At 37.8% G+C, this 17,304-nt stretch overlaps 1 protein-coding gene across 1 annotated transcript in view; it reads left to right on the top strand.

Moving 5' to 3' along the window:
- CWF19L2 (CWF19 like cell cycle control factor 2) overlaps nucleotides 1-15,844 on the top strand; it is a 205,303-nt gene extending 189,459 nt beyond the window's left edge. The window contains exons 17-18 of the mRNA XM_024768921.1: nucleotides 8,449-8,550; nucleotides 11,301-15,844. Of these exons, the coding sequence (XP_024624689.1) occupies nucleotides 8,449-8,550; nucleotides 11,301-11,444 (246 nt within the window). The 3' untranslated portion in view covers nucleotides 11,445-15,844. The remainder of the gene's footprint in view (nucleotides 1-8,448; nucleotides 8,551-11,300) is intronic.
- Nucleotides 15,845-17,304: the final 1,460 nt, after the last annotated feature.

The raw sequence follows: 17,304 nt of genomic DNA on the forward strand, positions 1-17,304 counted from the left end.
ATAGTTTGAAGTTTCTGGCCTTACATTTAGGTCTTTAATCCATTTTGAGCTTATTTTTGTGTATGGTGTTACGGAGTGGTCTACTCTCATACTTTTACATGTCCCAGTCCAGTTTTCCCAGCACCACTTACTGAAGAGGCTGTCCTTTCTCCACTGTACATTCCTGCCTCCTTTATCAAAGATAAGGTGAACATATGTGTGTGGGTTTATCTCTGGGCTTTCTATCCGGTTCCATGGATCTATATTTTTGTTTTTGTTCCAGTACCATACTGGCTTAATTACTGTAGCTTTGTAGTATAGTCTGAAGTCAGGGAGCCTTATTCCTCCAGCTCCATTTTTCGTTCTCAACATTGCCTTGGCTATTCAGGAGTTTTGTATTTCTGTAGTGTCAATTGTTCTCCTTTTTCTTTTCTAATTCTATTGATTTGAGTCTTCTCCCTTTTTTTCTTGATGAGTTTGGTTAATAGTTTATCAATTTTGTTTATTTTCTCAAAGATCCAGCTTTTAGTTTTATTGATCTTTGCTGTCGTTTCCTTCATTTCTTTTTCATTTATTTCTGATCTGATCTTTATGATTTCTTTCCTTCTGCTAATTTTGGGGGTTTTTTGTTCTTCTTTCTCTAACTGCTTTACGTGCAAGGTTAGGTGGTTTATTCAAGATGTTTCCTGTTTCTTGAGGTAGGATTGTATTGCTATAAATTTCCCTCTTAGAACTGCTCTTGCTGCATCCTGTAGGTTTTGGGTCGTTGTGTCTCCATTGTCATTTATTTCTAGGTATGTTTTGATTTCCTCTTTGATCTCTTCAGTGATCACTTGGTTATTAAGTATTGTTTAGCCTCCACGTGTTTGTATCTTTTACAGATTTTTCCTGTAATTGATATCTAGCCTCATAGCATTGCAGTCGGAAAAGATACTTGAAACAATTTCAATTTTCTTAAATTTACCAAGGCTTGACTTGTGACCCAAGATATGATCTATCGTGGAGAATGTTCCACTTGAGAAAAATGTGTATTCTGTTGTTTTTGGATGGAATGTCCTATAAATATCAATTAGGTCCATCTTGTTTAATGTATCATTTAAAGCTTGTGTTTCCTTATTCATTTTCATTTTGGATGATCTGTCCATTGGTGAAAGTGGGGTGTTAAAGTCCCCTACTATGAATGTGTTACTGTCAATTTCTCCATTTATGGCTGTTAGTATTTGCCTTATGTATTGAGGTGCTCTTATGTTGGGTGCCTAAATATTTACAATTGTTATATCTTCTTCTTGGATCAATCCCTTTATCATTATGTAGTGACCTTTTTTGTCTCTTGTAATAGTCTTTATTTTAACGTCTATTTTGTCTGATATAAGAATTGCTACTCCAGCTTTCTTTTGGTTTCCATTTGCTTGGAATATCTTTTTCCATCCCCTCACTTTCAGTCTGTATGTGTCTCTAAGTCTGAAGTGGGTCTCTTGTAGACAGCATATATATGGGTCTTGTTTTTGTATCTATTCAGCCAATCTGTGTTTTTTGGTGGGAGCATTTAATCTATTTACACTTAAGGTAATTAGGGATATGTATGTTCCTATTCCCATTTTCTTAATTATTTTGGGTTTGTTATTGTAAGTCTTTTCTTCTCTTGTGTTTCTTCCCTAGAGAAGATCCTTTAACATTTGTTGTAAAGCTGGTTTGATGGTGCTGAATTCTCTCAGCTTTTGCTTGTCTGTAAAGGTTTTAATTTCTCCATCATATCTGAATGAGATCCTTGCTGTGTAGGGTAATCTTGGTTGTAGGTTTTTCTCCTTCATCACTTTAAATATGTCCTGCCAGTCCCTTCTGGCTTGCAGAGTTTCTGCTGAGAGATCAGCTGTTAACCTTATGTGGATTCCCTTGTGTGTTATTTGTTGTTTTTCCCTTGCTGCTTTTAGTATGTTTTCTTTGTATCTAATATTTGACAGTTTGATTAATATGTGTCTTGGCGTGTTTTTCCTTAGATTTATCCTGTATGGGACTCTCTGTGCTTCCTGGACTTGACTATTTCCTTTTCCATATTAGGGAAGTTTTCAACTATAATCTCTTCAAATATTTTCTCTGTCCCTTTTTCTCTTCTTCTGGAACCCCTATAATTCGAATGTTGGTGCATTTAATGTTGTCCCAGAGGTCTCTGAGATAGTCCTCAGTTCTTTTCATTCTTTTTTCTTTATTCTGCTCTGCAGTCGTTATTTCCACTATTTTACCTTCCAGGTCACTTATCCATTCTTCTGCCTCAGTCATTCTGCTCTTGATCCCTTCTAGAGTATTTTTAATTTCATTTATTGAGTTGTTCATCATTGCTTGTTTCAATTAGTTCTTCTAGTTCCTTGTTAAATATTTCTTGCTTTTTCTCCATTCTATTTCCAAGATTTTGCATCATCTTTGCTATCATTATTCTAAATTCTTTTTCAGGTAGACTACCTATTTCCTCGTTATTTGTTAGGTCTGGTGGGTTTTTATCTTGCTCCTTCATCTGCTATGTATTTTTCTGTCTTCTCATTTTGCTTATCTTACTGTGCTTGGGGTCTCCTTTTTGCAGGCTGCAGGTTTGTAGTTCCCGTTGTTTTTGGTGTCTGTCCCCAGTGACTAAATTTGGTTCAGTGGGTTGTGTAGGCTTCCTGGTGGAGGGGCCTAGTGTCTGTGTTCTGGTGGATGAGGCTGTATCTTGTCTTTCTGGTGGGCAGGTCCACGTCTGGTGGTGTGTTTCGGTGTGTCTGTGGACTTCTTATGATTTTAGGCAGCCTCTCTGCTAATGGGTGGGGTTGTGTTCCTGTCTTGCTAGTTGTTTGGCATAGGGTGTCCTTCACTGTAACTTGCTGGTCGTTGAGTGAAGCTGGGTGCTGGTGTTGAGATGGAGGTCTCTGGGAGATTTCCACCGTTTAATATTATGTGGAGCTGGGAGGTCTCTTGTTGACCAGTGTCCTGAAGTTGGCTCTCCCTCCTCAGAGGCACAGCACTGACTCCTGGCTGCAGCACCAAGAGCCTTTCATCCACACGGCTCTGAATAAAAAAACGGATGGATAGAAACCTAGGACAAATGGTGAAAGCAAAGCTATACAGACAAAATCTCACACAGAAACATACACACATAAAGAGGAAAAGGGGAAAAAATAATAAATCTTGCTATCAAAGTCCACCTCCTCAATTTGGGATGATTAGTTGTCTATTCAGGTATTCCACAGATGCAGTGTACATCAAATTGATTGTGAAGCTTTAATCCGCTGCTTCTGAGGCTGCTGGGAGAGACTTCCCTTTCTCTTCTTTGTTCACACAGCTCCCAGGGCTCAGCTTTGGATTTGGCCCTGCCTCTGTGTGTAGGTCGCCGGAGCGCGTCTGTTCTTCGCTCAGGCAGGACAGGGTTAAAGGAGCAGCTGCTTCAGGGACTCAGGTTCTCTCAGGCCGGGGGAGGGAGGGGTGCAAATGCGGGGCGAGCCTGCGGCGCAAAGGCCAGCAGGACGTTGCACCAGCCTGAGGCGCGCCGTGCGTTCTCCTCGGGAAGTTTTCCCTGGATCCCGGGACCCTGGCAGTGGCGGGCTGCACAGGCTCCCATGAAGGGAGGTGTGGATAGTGACCTGTGCTCGCACATAGGCTTCTTGTTGGTGGCAGCAGCCACCTTAGCGTCTCACGCCCATCTCTGCAGTCTGCCCTGTTAGCCGCGGCTCGCGCCCGTCTCTAGAGCTCCTTTAAGCAGCACTCTTAAACCCCTCTCCTCGTGCACCAGGAAACAAAGAGGCAAGAAAACGTCTCTTGCCTCTACGGCAGGTCCAGAGTCTTCCCCGGACTCCCTCCCGGCTAGCCGTGGTGCAGTAACGCCCTGCAGGCTGTGTTCATGCCGCCAACCCCAGTCCTCTCCCTGCGCTCCTACCGAAGCCCGAGCGTCAGCTGCCAGCCGTGCCCGCCCCAGCGGGTGAGCAGACAAGCCTCTCGGGCTGGTGAGTGCCAGTTGGCATCGATCCTTTGTGCGGGAATCTCTTCGCTTTGCCCTCCGTACCCCTGTTGCTGTGCTCTCTTCCGGAGTTTCCGCTCCGAAGCTTTCCCCCTCCGCCACCCACAGTCTCCGCCCGCGAAGGAGCTTCCGAGTGTGTGGAAACTGTTCTTCCTTCACAGCTCCCTCCCACTGGTGCAGGTCCCGTCCCTATTCTTTTGTCTCTGTTTATTCTTTTTTCTTTTGCCCTACCCAGGTGCGTGGGGAGTTTCTTGCCTTTTGGGAAGTCTGAGGTCTTCTGCCAGCATTCAGTAGGTGTTCTGTAGGAGTTGTTCCACGTGTAGATGTATTTCTGGTGTATCTGTGGGGAGGAGGGTGATCTCCGTGTCTTACTGTTGCGCCATCTTCCCCATTCCCCCCGCCATCTTCCCAATTCTCCCCCTCTACTTTTCAATATGATTTTTAACTGTAATTTTGTGTTAACTATAGCAGTTGAAAAACATCTAAGACGTCTTGGGTTTGACTTTCAAAGCTAAGCAAAGTCCACCTCAAGGAAAATTTGGGTTTACCCTAAGACCATCAAATATGAGGATAATTATACGAAGTCAGGATTAAAATCTGGAATATTAAAAGGGGAAAGCTCAAATACTACTGTTTTCCTATCATCAATAAAATTTTTTGCTGTAATTCTGTCAGTACTCTTCATGGGTGGTGCCAACGTTCCAACTTCTATCCCTCTGGCTGGTCAAGGCAGGAAAAGGAAGTGCCAAATGTACATATACTTTTATACTGGATCCTTTGCAATGCCTACCGACTCACAACTCTTCAGGCAAGACATTAGGTTGTACCTTTTCTACCTGCAGTGAGAGAAGAGTTCTTGTGGCACACAACTGTTCTTTGTTTAGAAATAATGTGTTCATTTTGCCATCTTGGCAATTATGCCATATGTTGTTGAGCTTTGGTATGTATTGATATATACAAATTACCACAAACTTAGTGCTTTAAAAACAGCACATTTGTTATCTCATAGTTCTGGAAGTCACAAATATGAACTCGGTTTTACTGGGCTAAGTCAAGGTGTTAGCAGGCCTACTTTTTTTTTTTTTTTTTTTTTGGAGGCTCTCAGGGAGAATCCATTCCCTTGCCTTTTTCAGTTTCTAGAAACCACCTGCATTCCATGGCTTGTGGTTCTTTCCTTTGTGTTCAAAGTCAACCAGTATAGCATCTTCCACTATTTCTCTGACTCTGATCCTCCTATCATATGCTATATAACCCAGGATAATCTCCCCATTTCAAGATCCCTAACTTAATTGTATCTGCAAAGTCCTTTTTGCCATATAACGTAACATATTCATGGCAAATATGGGATAGGAGAATTGACATATTTAGGAAGCCATTTTTTCTGCCAAACACAGTGTAATACAAACAAAAAGCATGGGCACTGTCATCATAAATTGCTTTCTGAAGTTATCTCTTCCTCGAAGTACTGCTCTTTAATTGATGTAGTCTACAACATGATTTTAGGCATTCAAATTCCTGTCTCACACGTTGATCTACTTCAGATAGCAAAAATATTTTAATGATAATAAAGGCCATATATGACAAACCCACAGCCAACATCATCCTCAATGGTGAAAAACTGAAACCATTTCCACTAAGATCAGGAACAAGACAAGGTTGCTCACTCTCACCACTATTATATATCATCGTTTTGGAAGTTTTAGCCACAGCAATCAGAGAAGAAAAAGAAATCCAAATCAGAAAAGAAGAAGTTAAGCTGTCACTGTTTGCAGATGACATGATACTATACGTAGAGAATCCTAAAGATGCTACCAGAAAACTACTAGAGCTAATCAATGAATTTGGCAAAGTAGCAGGCTACAAAATTAATGCACAGAAATCCCTTGCATTCCTATACACTAATGATGAAAAATCTGAAAGAGAAATTAAGGAAACACTCCCATTTACCACTGCAACAAAAAGAATAAAACACCTAGGAATAAACCTAAGGAGACAAAAGACCTGTATGTAAAAAACTATGAAACTGATGAAAGAAATTAAAGGTGATACAAACAGATGGAGAGATATACCATGTTCTTGGATTGGAAAATCAACATTATGAAAATGACTCTAGTACCCAAAGCAGTCTGCAGATTCAGTGCAATCCCTATCAAACTACCAAAGGCATTTTTCACAGAACTAGAACAAAAAATTTCACAATTTGTATGGAAATACAAAAGACCCCAAATAGCCAAAGCAATCTTGAGAACGAAAAAAGGAGCTGGAGGAATCAGGCTCCCTGACTTACATCAAAAAATCTACAAACAGTAAATGCTGGAGAGGGTGTGGAGAAAAGGGAACCCTCTTGCACTGTTGGTGGGAATGTAAATTGATACAGCCACTATGGAGAACAGTATGGTGGTTCCTTAAAAAACTAAAAATAGAAATACCATACCACCCAGCAATCCCACTTCTTGGTATATACCCTGAGGAAACCATAATTCAAAAAGATTCATGTACCACAATGTTCATTGCAACTCTATTTACAGTAACCAGGACATGGAAGCAACCTAAGTGTCCATCAACAGATGAATGGATAAAGAAGAAGAATTGGCACATATATACAATGGAATATTACTCAGCCATAAAACGAAACGAAATTGAGTTATTTGTAGTGAGGTGGATGGACCTTGAGTCTGTCATACAGAGTGAAGAAAGTCAGAAAAAGAAAGACAAATACCGTATGCTAACACATATGTATGGAATATAAAAATAAAATGATCATGAAGAACCTAGGTGCAGCATTGGGAATAAAGACACAGACCTACTAGAGAATGGACTTGAGGACACAGGGAGAGGGAAGGGTAAACTGGGACAAAGAGAGAGAGTGGCATGAACACATATACACTACCAAATGTAAAACTGATAGCTCGTGGGAAGCAGCTGCATAGCACAGGGAGATCAGCTCGGTGCTTTGTGACCACCTAGAGGGGTGGTGTAAGGAGGGTGGGAGGGAGGGAGACGCAAGAGGGAAGAGATATGGGGATATATGTATATGTATAGCTGATTCATTTTGTTATAAAGCAGAAACTAACACACTATTGTAAAGCAATTATACTCCAATAAAGATGTTAAAAATATATACATATATATATATATGTATTTTAACGGAGCCTTCCATTTCTTTTTCTTTGACTATCAGATTTGCACAAAGTGCTATTAATAGATGGAAATGAAAGTCATATTTGAATAATATTCTCTGTGCCAAGCATTTATATACATTTTTCTATTTGATCTTCACAGCAAACTTCTGAGCTCTTCATATTTCTCATGAGACTCACAGATGTTAAATAACTTGCCTGAAGTTACGTAGTTATAAGTATCAGAGCTGTGATTAGAGCCATGTCTTTCTCTTTATTTTTTTCCTAATTGTCTGTGTCATACATGTTTTCACATTTTATTTTAAAATGTGAAAATATTTTTTAAAAGCACAAACTAGTAACCCATTTCTCTGCATTTTACGTATTGTACTATTTTGTAAACTGATTATTTTTTAATTATGCTTTTCCTATAACCTGAACAACTCTTTATAATCCCCAATTTTAATTGCTTTATACTATTTCAAGATGACCACTCTTCTTCCACTATACCATACTATCTCTTTCCAAGTCATGCCTTCCTGAGGACACAATACAAAATATATATAGTTAAGTAGAAATATGTAATTCACTGCCAAAATTAGTAAATGCTGACTGTATAAGGGTATTAGAGGAGAGAGATATTACTTTAAATTGACCAGTGTGAATACTTTCTAGTGACAGAATAAGGGCTTGAAGGAAAAACTTGCAAGGACACAAGATCTACTTAACTTTTAAAGCTAGATATTATGGCCTTTTCCAATCAAGATAGTGTTTAAAATACTTCACACATGCACACGTGTGTGTGTGTTTGTGTGTCTGTGCGTGAGTGTGTATAGAAAGAGGGAGGGATAAAAGAGAGGGAAAGATAGTAGTTCATCGTGGAAATATTTTGAAACAAGGTTGGTAAACTAAAAATTTCTATACCCACCTCACCAGTTAATAAAAAACTATGATTGTTCATGTTTAATTTATCTTTGATCAGTAAATAGTAGTATAATCTCAGGAATGTTATACCTCTGCATTGTGAGGAAAATATAAAAAAGCATATCCTTAATCTCTATTTGCATAATCTAAGGAAAATTACTCGGTTGTTATATATTTTTAAAATGCCTTTTCTTTCCTGTTTCCCCATAAGACAGAAAAATAATTGGTTCTGATTATAATTGCTGGATATTATAAAGCACTATCTAGCTGAAAGGCTACCAAATGAAATGTTTTATTTAAGAAGTTAGGTTATTGTTTAAATACCTATAGAACTGGAAATTCAGTGTATACGTTTGTCTTGAGTGATGCTTAATTAGGAAGAGGGATTAAGCATAACTTTCTGATTTCATGCTGTATTCATGTGTGATTTATCTATTTATTTAGGTACCCAGAGGCTTACCTTACTTCTCTGTGAATTTTGGCCTCCAGGGAGGGTTTGCCCATGTCATTGAAGATCAACACAAATTCCCTCATTACTTTGGAAAGGTATGCTCACAAATTTAGTAAACCAGAGTTTAGCAATTTTGTAACACTTTTCTTTTGAAGGGAAATCAAAACTTTGGGCACAATATATAGTGAAGTTGGTTATTACTGTTCCACCCAAGTTTTAGAGGGAGTACCCAGAAACTGTTAATAAATATATCCCAGAATATTTATTATAACAGGAATATTACTTTGTAACCAAACATTTGTTGACAGTGTCAATGGTGACTATAATGTTTTTCCTGTGGAGTCAGCCAGGCTTGTGCTGAGAGTGATTGATGATAATTGATAATGATGATAACCCACTCATTGAGGGTTTACAATGAGCCTGTTACTGTTCTGAGCACTCAGTTAATGCTCACAATAACTCTATTATATAGATATTTTTATACTTTCATTTTATAGATGATGAAACTGAGCTACAGAGAGGCTATATAACTTCCCCATGGTCATGTGCTAATAAGTGACAGAAACAAGGGGTGCATAAGCTCATGGTTGAACTAGAGAACAAATGATCTCACATCTTCATTTATAATTAAGAACGATATAGTCCAAGAATGTGTCACTCATTTCACACAGATAGTTTCTGGACAGATACTAGAGTGTAGATCTTTCATTTTTTGCTAGTGGATTTTTTCTGTTACTACAGATTGCCTTCTAGGGTTATAGTCCTTAAATTTAAGGTCTACTGAGTATCTGGGAAGTATGTAAGTTAGTATCAGGGACTAGAATGAAATTAGTGTAGCTATTGAAGCAATCAAAAGAAGTCTGGGCAATAACAGCTCTAGAAGTGACCTTTCAATCTACTATAACTCAGGCCTTTCTCTCTAAATTAGAGGAGCCTAGATGAACTCTGTCCATGGTTTCCTGTTCTTTCTCCCCACTTTCATCTCCTGTGTAAGATCATTTTCTGCAAAGAATAGTGACATGTAAGAGGTTTGGACTCAAAAATGTTTATGCTGTTATCCTTAAAGGTTAACTAGAGGCCTAAAATCACATTCATCTATGAACTGTTGAGATATGTTACAGAAACTTGTCTGAGAATTTTTCAGAATATCTTTTCCCAGAGTTAATTAGAAATTTGTTTTCATTGCTCTGAAAAATTCTGTTGTTATTCAATAGAGCTTTATAACTCAAAGCTTTATGACCCTGCATTTATTTCTTTCAAAAAAAGGAAACTTAATTCTAGTGAAAATGAAGTAAAATATCAATTTTTTAACTTGCATAAATTTAATTGGGAGATCGCCCCCCCCAATATTATGCATGTGCTATGATTTTTATGATACCGTTTTAATGTTAAAAGGAAAGCTTCTTTAGTTAGCATTACATCATTGATCCGTTTTCCCCAAAATCTTCTTTCCAAGAAACAGCCTATGAGACCAAAACTCCCTTCAGCCTGCAGTTGTTTAGAGAGCAAGAAGGGTTGGTCTCTTTCCATTAACATCTGCTTCAGTAACAGAAAAAGAATCAGTCCTTATATGGTACACATGAGACAAAACTTGATGCTTTATAGACAGTTTTAGATCAATTTATAAGCTAGGCTTTCTTAAACTACATTGCTAGTGATTGGCTGGTGCCAAGAAACTCTTGCATTAAATCTAAATGTGCCCTTTTTTTAAACTATGTCTCTCTTAACCCCTTTATTTCCCTTTCCCACTGAAAAGAGGTTTCCTTTTCCATGAAGCTTTTCCTGATTTTTCCAACAATTAGAATCTTCTTTCTTTTTGAGTTTCCATGTAGTCTGCTTTGACATTTGCCTTATTCTGCTTTATAACTCCCACCACAGCTCCACATTCTGTTATGAGCTTTCTGAAGACAGAGAAATGTATTTTAGTTATCTCTGTATCCCCTACAATATTTGGCACTTGCTTGTACATAGTATGTCCCTTTAGTATATTTGTTAAGATGAAGAACCTATGTCTTAGAGTGATTAGGTCCAAGGTCTTACCACACAATCCTGCAGACCTAGACTGAATATGCAGAACTCAACCCTTAGCCCAAGATTTTCCTGTATTACCGTACTTCCCTTCCTCGAAGCATTATAAATCTCCCCCATATCTTTCTGTACATGGATACTCACTATCATAAATTTGATTAATTTCTGTAGCTGATAGCACAGGAAGAGGATCATGAAGGAAATGATCTAGAATAATAAGCAGACAGAAATCCATTCCTTTCAGGGCTTGGGAATGTGACTTTTTAAATGAAGGTGATTTATAATTTCTAATTCTTGGTTTGCTTAGATTAGTACTAAAATATGATTTTGTTTCCTGAAAAAATATCTACAGCTAATAGTAGAAGAAACTGGCTTTTAACTATACTGGGTAGTAAGGAGAACATTAGCCTGAGATTCAACTGTAGTTGAACAACCAAGTTAATAATTGCTACATGTTGATCAACTTTTTCTTCAAACTTTTACCAGAGCAGCTAATAAGGACCAAATTAGTTAAATTCCATTTTCTCTTCCTCCTCTTTGCTGCTGTCTGATAGATGTGTTAACAAGCAACAAAATAGACAAATTGTTTGACAGGAGACACAGCTAGGACCCCTAGAATCACAAGGTTTGCATAGTTAGAACTAAATGAAAAGAATCTTTATTTTTAACTTGAAACTAATACCTATGTAAAATTTGATCATCCTCACGGAGAAACTGCTTAATGTTATATTTAGTAACAGAATAAATAGAAATAGTTTCATTCCTGTTTTTAGTATTTATACATGCACGTGTTTGTATTTTTCTCATTCTTTGAAAGGAAATCATTGGTGGGATGCTGGATGTAGAACCAAGACTTTGGAGGAAAGGGATCCGAGAAAGCTTTGAGGATCAGAGGAAGAAAGTACTGCAGTTTGCTCAGTGGTGGAAACCATTTGACTTCACCAAAAATAAAAAATGTTGAGACATACCTTTCATTTTTTATTTCCTCTTCATATTTCTTTCAGTTTTATTTCCATTGCATCTAACTAAACAACTGATCATCAGGTAATAGGAAGAGAATCATGATCTGGGTTTATGACAACTGCATCATTGGATTGTGTCGGTTTCCTTCCCCACCTGCTCCTGTGGACTTCATTGTAGTAACTGTGGAGCAAGACCAGTTATGTCATGTGACCTGTTCATGTCCTGTTCTGTACCTCTGTCTTGGTATTCTGAACTATTTATATTAACATATAGAAAGACTTTTTTGAAGGATTATCTAGGAAGTATAGCAAATCATTGCTTCAGAGGGAAGCGGGTCTGCTTCAAGTTTGAGTCTGCTGACTAGCTTCTTTTGCATTTTTTAAACTAAGAGTTGGCATATTTAGTAATAATTGAAATTTCTTTTCACAGCATTTTATAGAAGCTCTTAATTTTCTACCAATAGCATATATATTACTACTATTCTTTTTATTAAAGGAATAAAGAATGTCCCAAAAGTAATTAAGAATTAAATAAGGTATATAACATGTTCATGATTTGTTTTTATTTCTGTATTTTTAAATAGTGTCTTTGAATTTTGGTGATTTTAAAAGTAATTGTTCCAGAAATTACAGTTTACAGTTGTTTGGGGTTTGTATGAAAGTTAAAATTTTTAGCCAAATCATCATTTTGGGGTTGTATTGATTATTACAAAATCTTAAGTAATGTGAGTATTTTTAGTGTCAGGAACACATTCTGTTGTCCCATTTGATCTAAGGTTCTTCATTTTCCTTTATTCTTACACTTGGTGTGAAGAGAAAAACCCTATACGTATAAAATATGGCCATGGTCTCTAAGAGTGTTCCTACTTTATTTTTTATATGGAAGATATTTTTGTAGTAACCCTTCTTCAAAGATGTTGATTTTTTTGGAGCGGAACCTTGACGTTTTGTCATGAAATGTTTAATATTTAGAATCAATGTGACATGTACTCTAGAGTAACTCCTAACTCGACGTAGTTATTTTTAATATTGAAATCTCATTTCTTTAGTATCTTGAAAAAAGAGAAATGTTTATGTTCTATCTGAAGTTTTAAAATTTTAATAAAAGTTGGAAGTTTAATGGTTTCAGATTCTCAATATTTGCAAATTGGATTTAAGTTATCACATTGATACTTGATAGTATTTTATTTTTTTGCTGTTTTCAGACTCTTTTGGCCTTGCTGCAAAGTCTCAGAGGAATCTTTAACATTCATTTATTCAATCAGTGAGTTAACAAACATTTGTTTGCAGGGCATTTTGTTGCATACTGGTAGTACAAAAATAAAAAATACTTCCTATACCTTAAAATTATTTCATAGTTTAGTGGTGCAAGAGATATGTTCAAAAATAATTACAGCACAATAAGTTCTAATGCAAGATATGTGCCAAGTATGTTCAAGTCCAGTGCTAAAGGACTATTTACACCTCCTCTGTCTTCATTATTAGCTGATGAATCTTGCTTCCTGTTTTACTGAGAAAATAGAACTAAATAGAAGGGAGTTTCTACCACATCTAATTAATATACCTGCATCTGTACCCAGGTACTCCGCTTCTCCTCTTGATAACTGTAGGTAAATTATTTTGTTGTCCTTACCTAGAGCTAGTCAACTCATTTATGTACTACTAGATTTCATCCTTTTTCACCTACTCAAATGCCTCTACCCTCTGAATTATTAGATTTTTTTCCTCTCTATAAGATTATTTCAATTAGCATACAAAACCTTTTATAATATATCAACAACAAGCCCTGGCATCATACTGCCACCCCTAGCCATTTCTCTTCTCCAGTTGAGCAAAATTCATTAAAAAAAAATCTGTTTCCTTTCCTTCCATCTTCTTCCTGTTCTCAGTAGTTAGACTTCATCCTCACTATTCTACTAGTTTTAGTTTTGTTTATGGTAAGGTCCTCAGTTCCTTCCACATTACCAAATCAAATAATTTATTCTCAGTGCTCATCTTACTCTATCAGCTTCATTGGCGTACTTGATCACTTCCCCTTTTTGAAACACTATTTTTACTTTGCTTCTAGAACACTGTCTCTTATTTATCCTCTTTCCTTACTGGCTGCATCCTCTCAATCTCCTTTGCTGGTTTCTCCTCTTGTCAACTTCTAAGTGTTGAAATGCCTATTCTCAAACCATAACTACTGTATTCACTCTCTCCCAAGGTCATTTTCTCAATAAAATGGTCTTAAATACTATTTTTAAGTTGGTTCATTTACTCAGCAAATATTTGAGTGTCTTCTATATGCCAGTCACTGGTCTGTGTGCAGGGGTTACATTAGTGAAGAAAACAAAAATCCCTGTATTTGAGGAGTTTACATTGTATCAGAGAAGACAGATAGTACACATTAGACAATAAATAAATTGTCTAGGAAATGTCAGAGGTGATAAGTACTATGGAAAAAGGAAAATAGAACAGAACAAGGAGGTTGTTTTCCAAATTTTTATTCACTTTGGACATCTTCACTGAATTCCAGAATCACATATCCAAATACCAACTTGACATCTGTTCTGTAACTGTATCGGTAGTAAGCATATATAAACTGAACTCCTGATTTTCCTCCTGTTCTAGTTATTTATAATAACCATTTCATTATATCTCATGGTTTTATAGGTGAGACGTTTGGTCAGGGCTCAGCTGGATGATTTGCCTCTGCTTCAAGATGTCCGGGGCCTCAGCTGGGATGGCTCAAATGTCTGGAGATGACTGGGGTCATATGTCTGGATACTCTGTTTTTCATACAGTGTATGTTGAAGCTGGAATCGTGGAAATGGTTCCTTTACTCACATGTGTGGTGCCTATAGTGGAATGAATGGAACAGCTGGGGACGGGCTTATAATACTCTTTTCTCCTATGGCAATTTCAGGGTAGTTGGACCTGCTATATGGCTTCTGGATTCCTCCAGAGCAAGCATTCCAAAAGACAGTTCCAAGAGATAAGAGGTGGAAGGTGCTAATCTTCTAGAGTCTGGTACAGTTTAACTTTTGCTGTGTTCTTTTTATGATAAAGTTGTCACAGAGCCCACCTACATTCAAGAAGAGGGGTCATAACCCTAGCTCTCAGTGGGAGTAGTGTCAAATAATTTGTGGTCATCTTTAATCTACCACAGTCCACCCTCTGGCCACAAACTTATACTCCTCCTATGTGAAAAGCATATTCAAATCCACCCAGGAAAGTCCCATTCCAGTAGGGCATTAGGCTTAGGCTCAAAATTCAGGATCCCATCTAAATCAGGCCCAGACGGAGATGAGGTTACTCAGGTGCTTCAATCTGAAGACCTGTGAACTTAGACAAATTATCTGTACCTCTTACACACACACACACACACACACACACACACACACACATACACATACACACTCTCAAACATACAGTAGTAAGAGAAGTATATAGTTACTGCAGTAGAAACATTCATTGAAAAAGATGGAAAACGATGCACATTTTAGTCACTGTTCACTAGTAATTCTAAAATTAAGTCAAGCATATGTTGCCAGTTGCTTGATTAGGGCCCCAGTCCTGCTTCTTGAGAATGACTCCATTGGGCTCTTTGCTCTGCCCTTTGCACTCTTGGTTCAACCCTCAGTCAGCCTTTGTTTTTCATAAGAAATAACTCAAGACTTACACTTCCAGCTAAGACAAAGTAACCACATTATCTTCCTGTCCAAAACAACTGAAAAATAGACAACATATATGAAAGGATGTTTTTTAAGACATGGGATATCAGGCAAGAAGGTATAATGATAATGAGCCCTAAGAGATGGGGGGAAAGTGAGATAAACCCTGTATTACCTTATCTTATTGCTGTGAGAGTTTCCACCTTGTGGTACAAGTTGGGAGAATCCAGGCAGAGCCAGTTGAACTAACTGAGTTGAGGAAGTAGAGCTATGAGTCTGGGGAGACTAAGACAACAGGACTGGTTACTAGAGAAGAGATTGCTACACAGAGAATTCTAGAGATCTTCAGAGGGTCCCCTTCTAGTATCTGTACAGTGACTAATTGTATGCATGTGAGGAAACTACCCAAGGCCAGGAAAAGATTGATCTACCCGAGATGATTAGAGGGAACCTTTCTTGATAGCTAGAATGGAAAATTTCAAGATTGACTAGGAATTGGGTAGAGTAATTGCAATGGTAATTGCAGTGTAGAATAATTATTCCAACACTTAGCACTGATCTAGTCTTGACAGACATCTTAAAAGCAAGAGGCAAAAGGCTCAAACTGTTTCCAAGTAACTGCATCTCGGAACAGAGCTTAAAAGTATGTATAGGAATAAAAATATATCCAGTAGTCACAATAAAAAATTCAAAGTGTCTGGCATCCAGTCAAAAATTACAAGGCATGCAAAGAAAGCAGCTACATGAATAAATATATAAGATTTTTTTCTTATTCTCTAGATTTCTTTAAAAGATATTTTACTTCTATAAACAAAACCCATATGAGGTTTATAACATATGTAAAAGCAAAATAAATGACAATAATAGCACAAGGGTGGGAAGGGGAGAAGTGAAAGTACAGGATATTGTACTATATTTGAAGCAGTATAACATAACTTGAATGTAGGCTGTGATAAAGATATGTAATTAACTCTAAAGCAGATCCTAAGATAAAAAAACGAGCAAATAGGGCTTCCCTGGTGTCGCAGTGGTTGAGAGTCCGCCTGCCGATGCAGGGGACACGGGTTCATGCCCTGGTCTGGAAAGGTCCCACGTGCCACGGAGCGGCTGAGCCCGTGAGCCATGGCCGCGGAGTCTGCACGTCCGGAGCCTGTGCTCCACAATGGGAGAGGCCGCAACAGTGAGAGGCCCGCATACCACAAAAAAAAAAAACAAAGATTTATAGCAAAAACCCAACAAAGAGGGTAAAATGAAACATAAAATAATCTAAATGAAGGCAGAAAAAGAAGAACAGGGAAACAAAGTATAAATGGGATAAAGAGAAAGCAAATAACAAGATGATAGATTTAAACCTAAACATTATATCAATAATATCCATTTTTTATTGCCATATAGCAAATTACCACAACTTTAGCAGCTTAAAGCAGCAAATCTTTAATATCTCAGCTTCTGTGGGTCAGGAGTTCGGGCACAGCTTGACTGGGTCCTCTCTGCTTAGGATCTCACCAGGCCAAGGTGTCAGCTAGGACAGAGTTTTCACCTGGAGACTGAACTCAGAAAACATTCACTTCCATACTCACATGGTTCTTTGCAGCATTCAGTTCCTTGCAGCTAGAACTGAAAACTTCAGTTGTTTAATGGCTGTTGGCCAGAAGGTGCTCTCTGCTCCTCTAGGCATCAGCAATTTCTTACCACATGTGGTTCTCTAACATGGCCTATTGCTTCCTCACAACCAGCGACAGAGAGGGAGATTCCAGAAAGATGGCAGCTGAACTCTTACATAATACACAAAATCACATCTGTTGCCATATACTGTTGGTAGAGGCATGTCACAGGTCCTGGATCCCCACACTCAAGGGGATGCAATCACAAGGTTGTGAACACCAGGATTGGCACATAATGGAGGCCACCCTAAGAGTTTGTCCACCAAAAATATGCCATTTCACATTTTAAGAACCTTAAAACTTTCTTCTTTCATTTTTCCCACCTTGCCCTTTGTTTTTCTACATTTTATTTCTGTGTCTATTAGAATCTACAGAATACATTGTTATTTTTGCTTTAAACACCTGACTCTATTTTAAAGCAACTTTTTAATGAGGAAAAAAATTCTCTTATACATACACAAGTATTGCAATTTCCAGTACTCTGCATTCCTTTTAGTTGATCCAAATTCATATTTGGTGTCACCTTAGTAAATGGAAAT

Source organism: Neophocaena asiaeorientalis, unplaced genomic scaffold (genome assembly GCF_003031525.2).
Source record: "Neophocaena asiaeorientalis asiaeorientalis breed wild unplaced genomic scaffold, Neophocaena_asiaeorientalis_V1.1 scaffold151, whole genome shotgun sequence".
Taxonomy (NCBI): domain Eukaryota; kingdom Metazoa; phylum Chordata; class Mammalia; order Artiodactyla; family Phocoenidae; genus Neophocaena; species Neophocaena asiaeorientalis.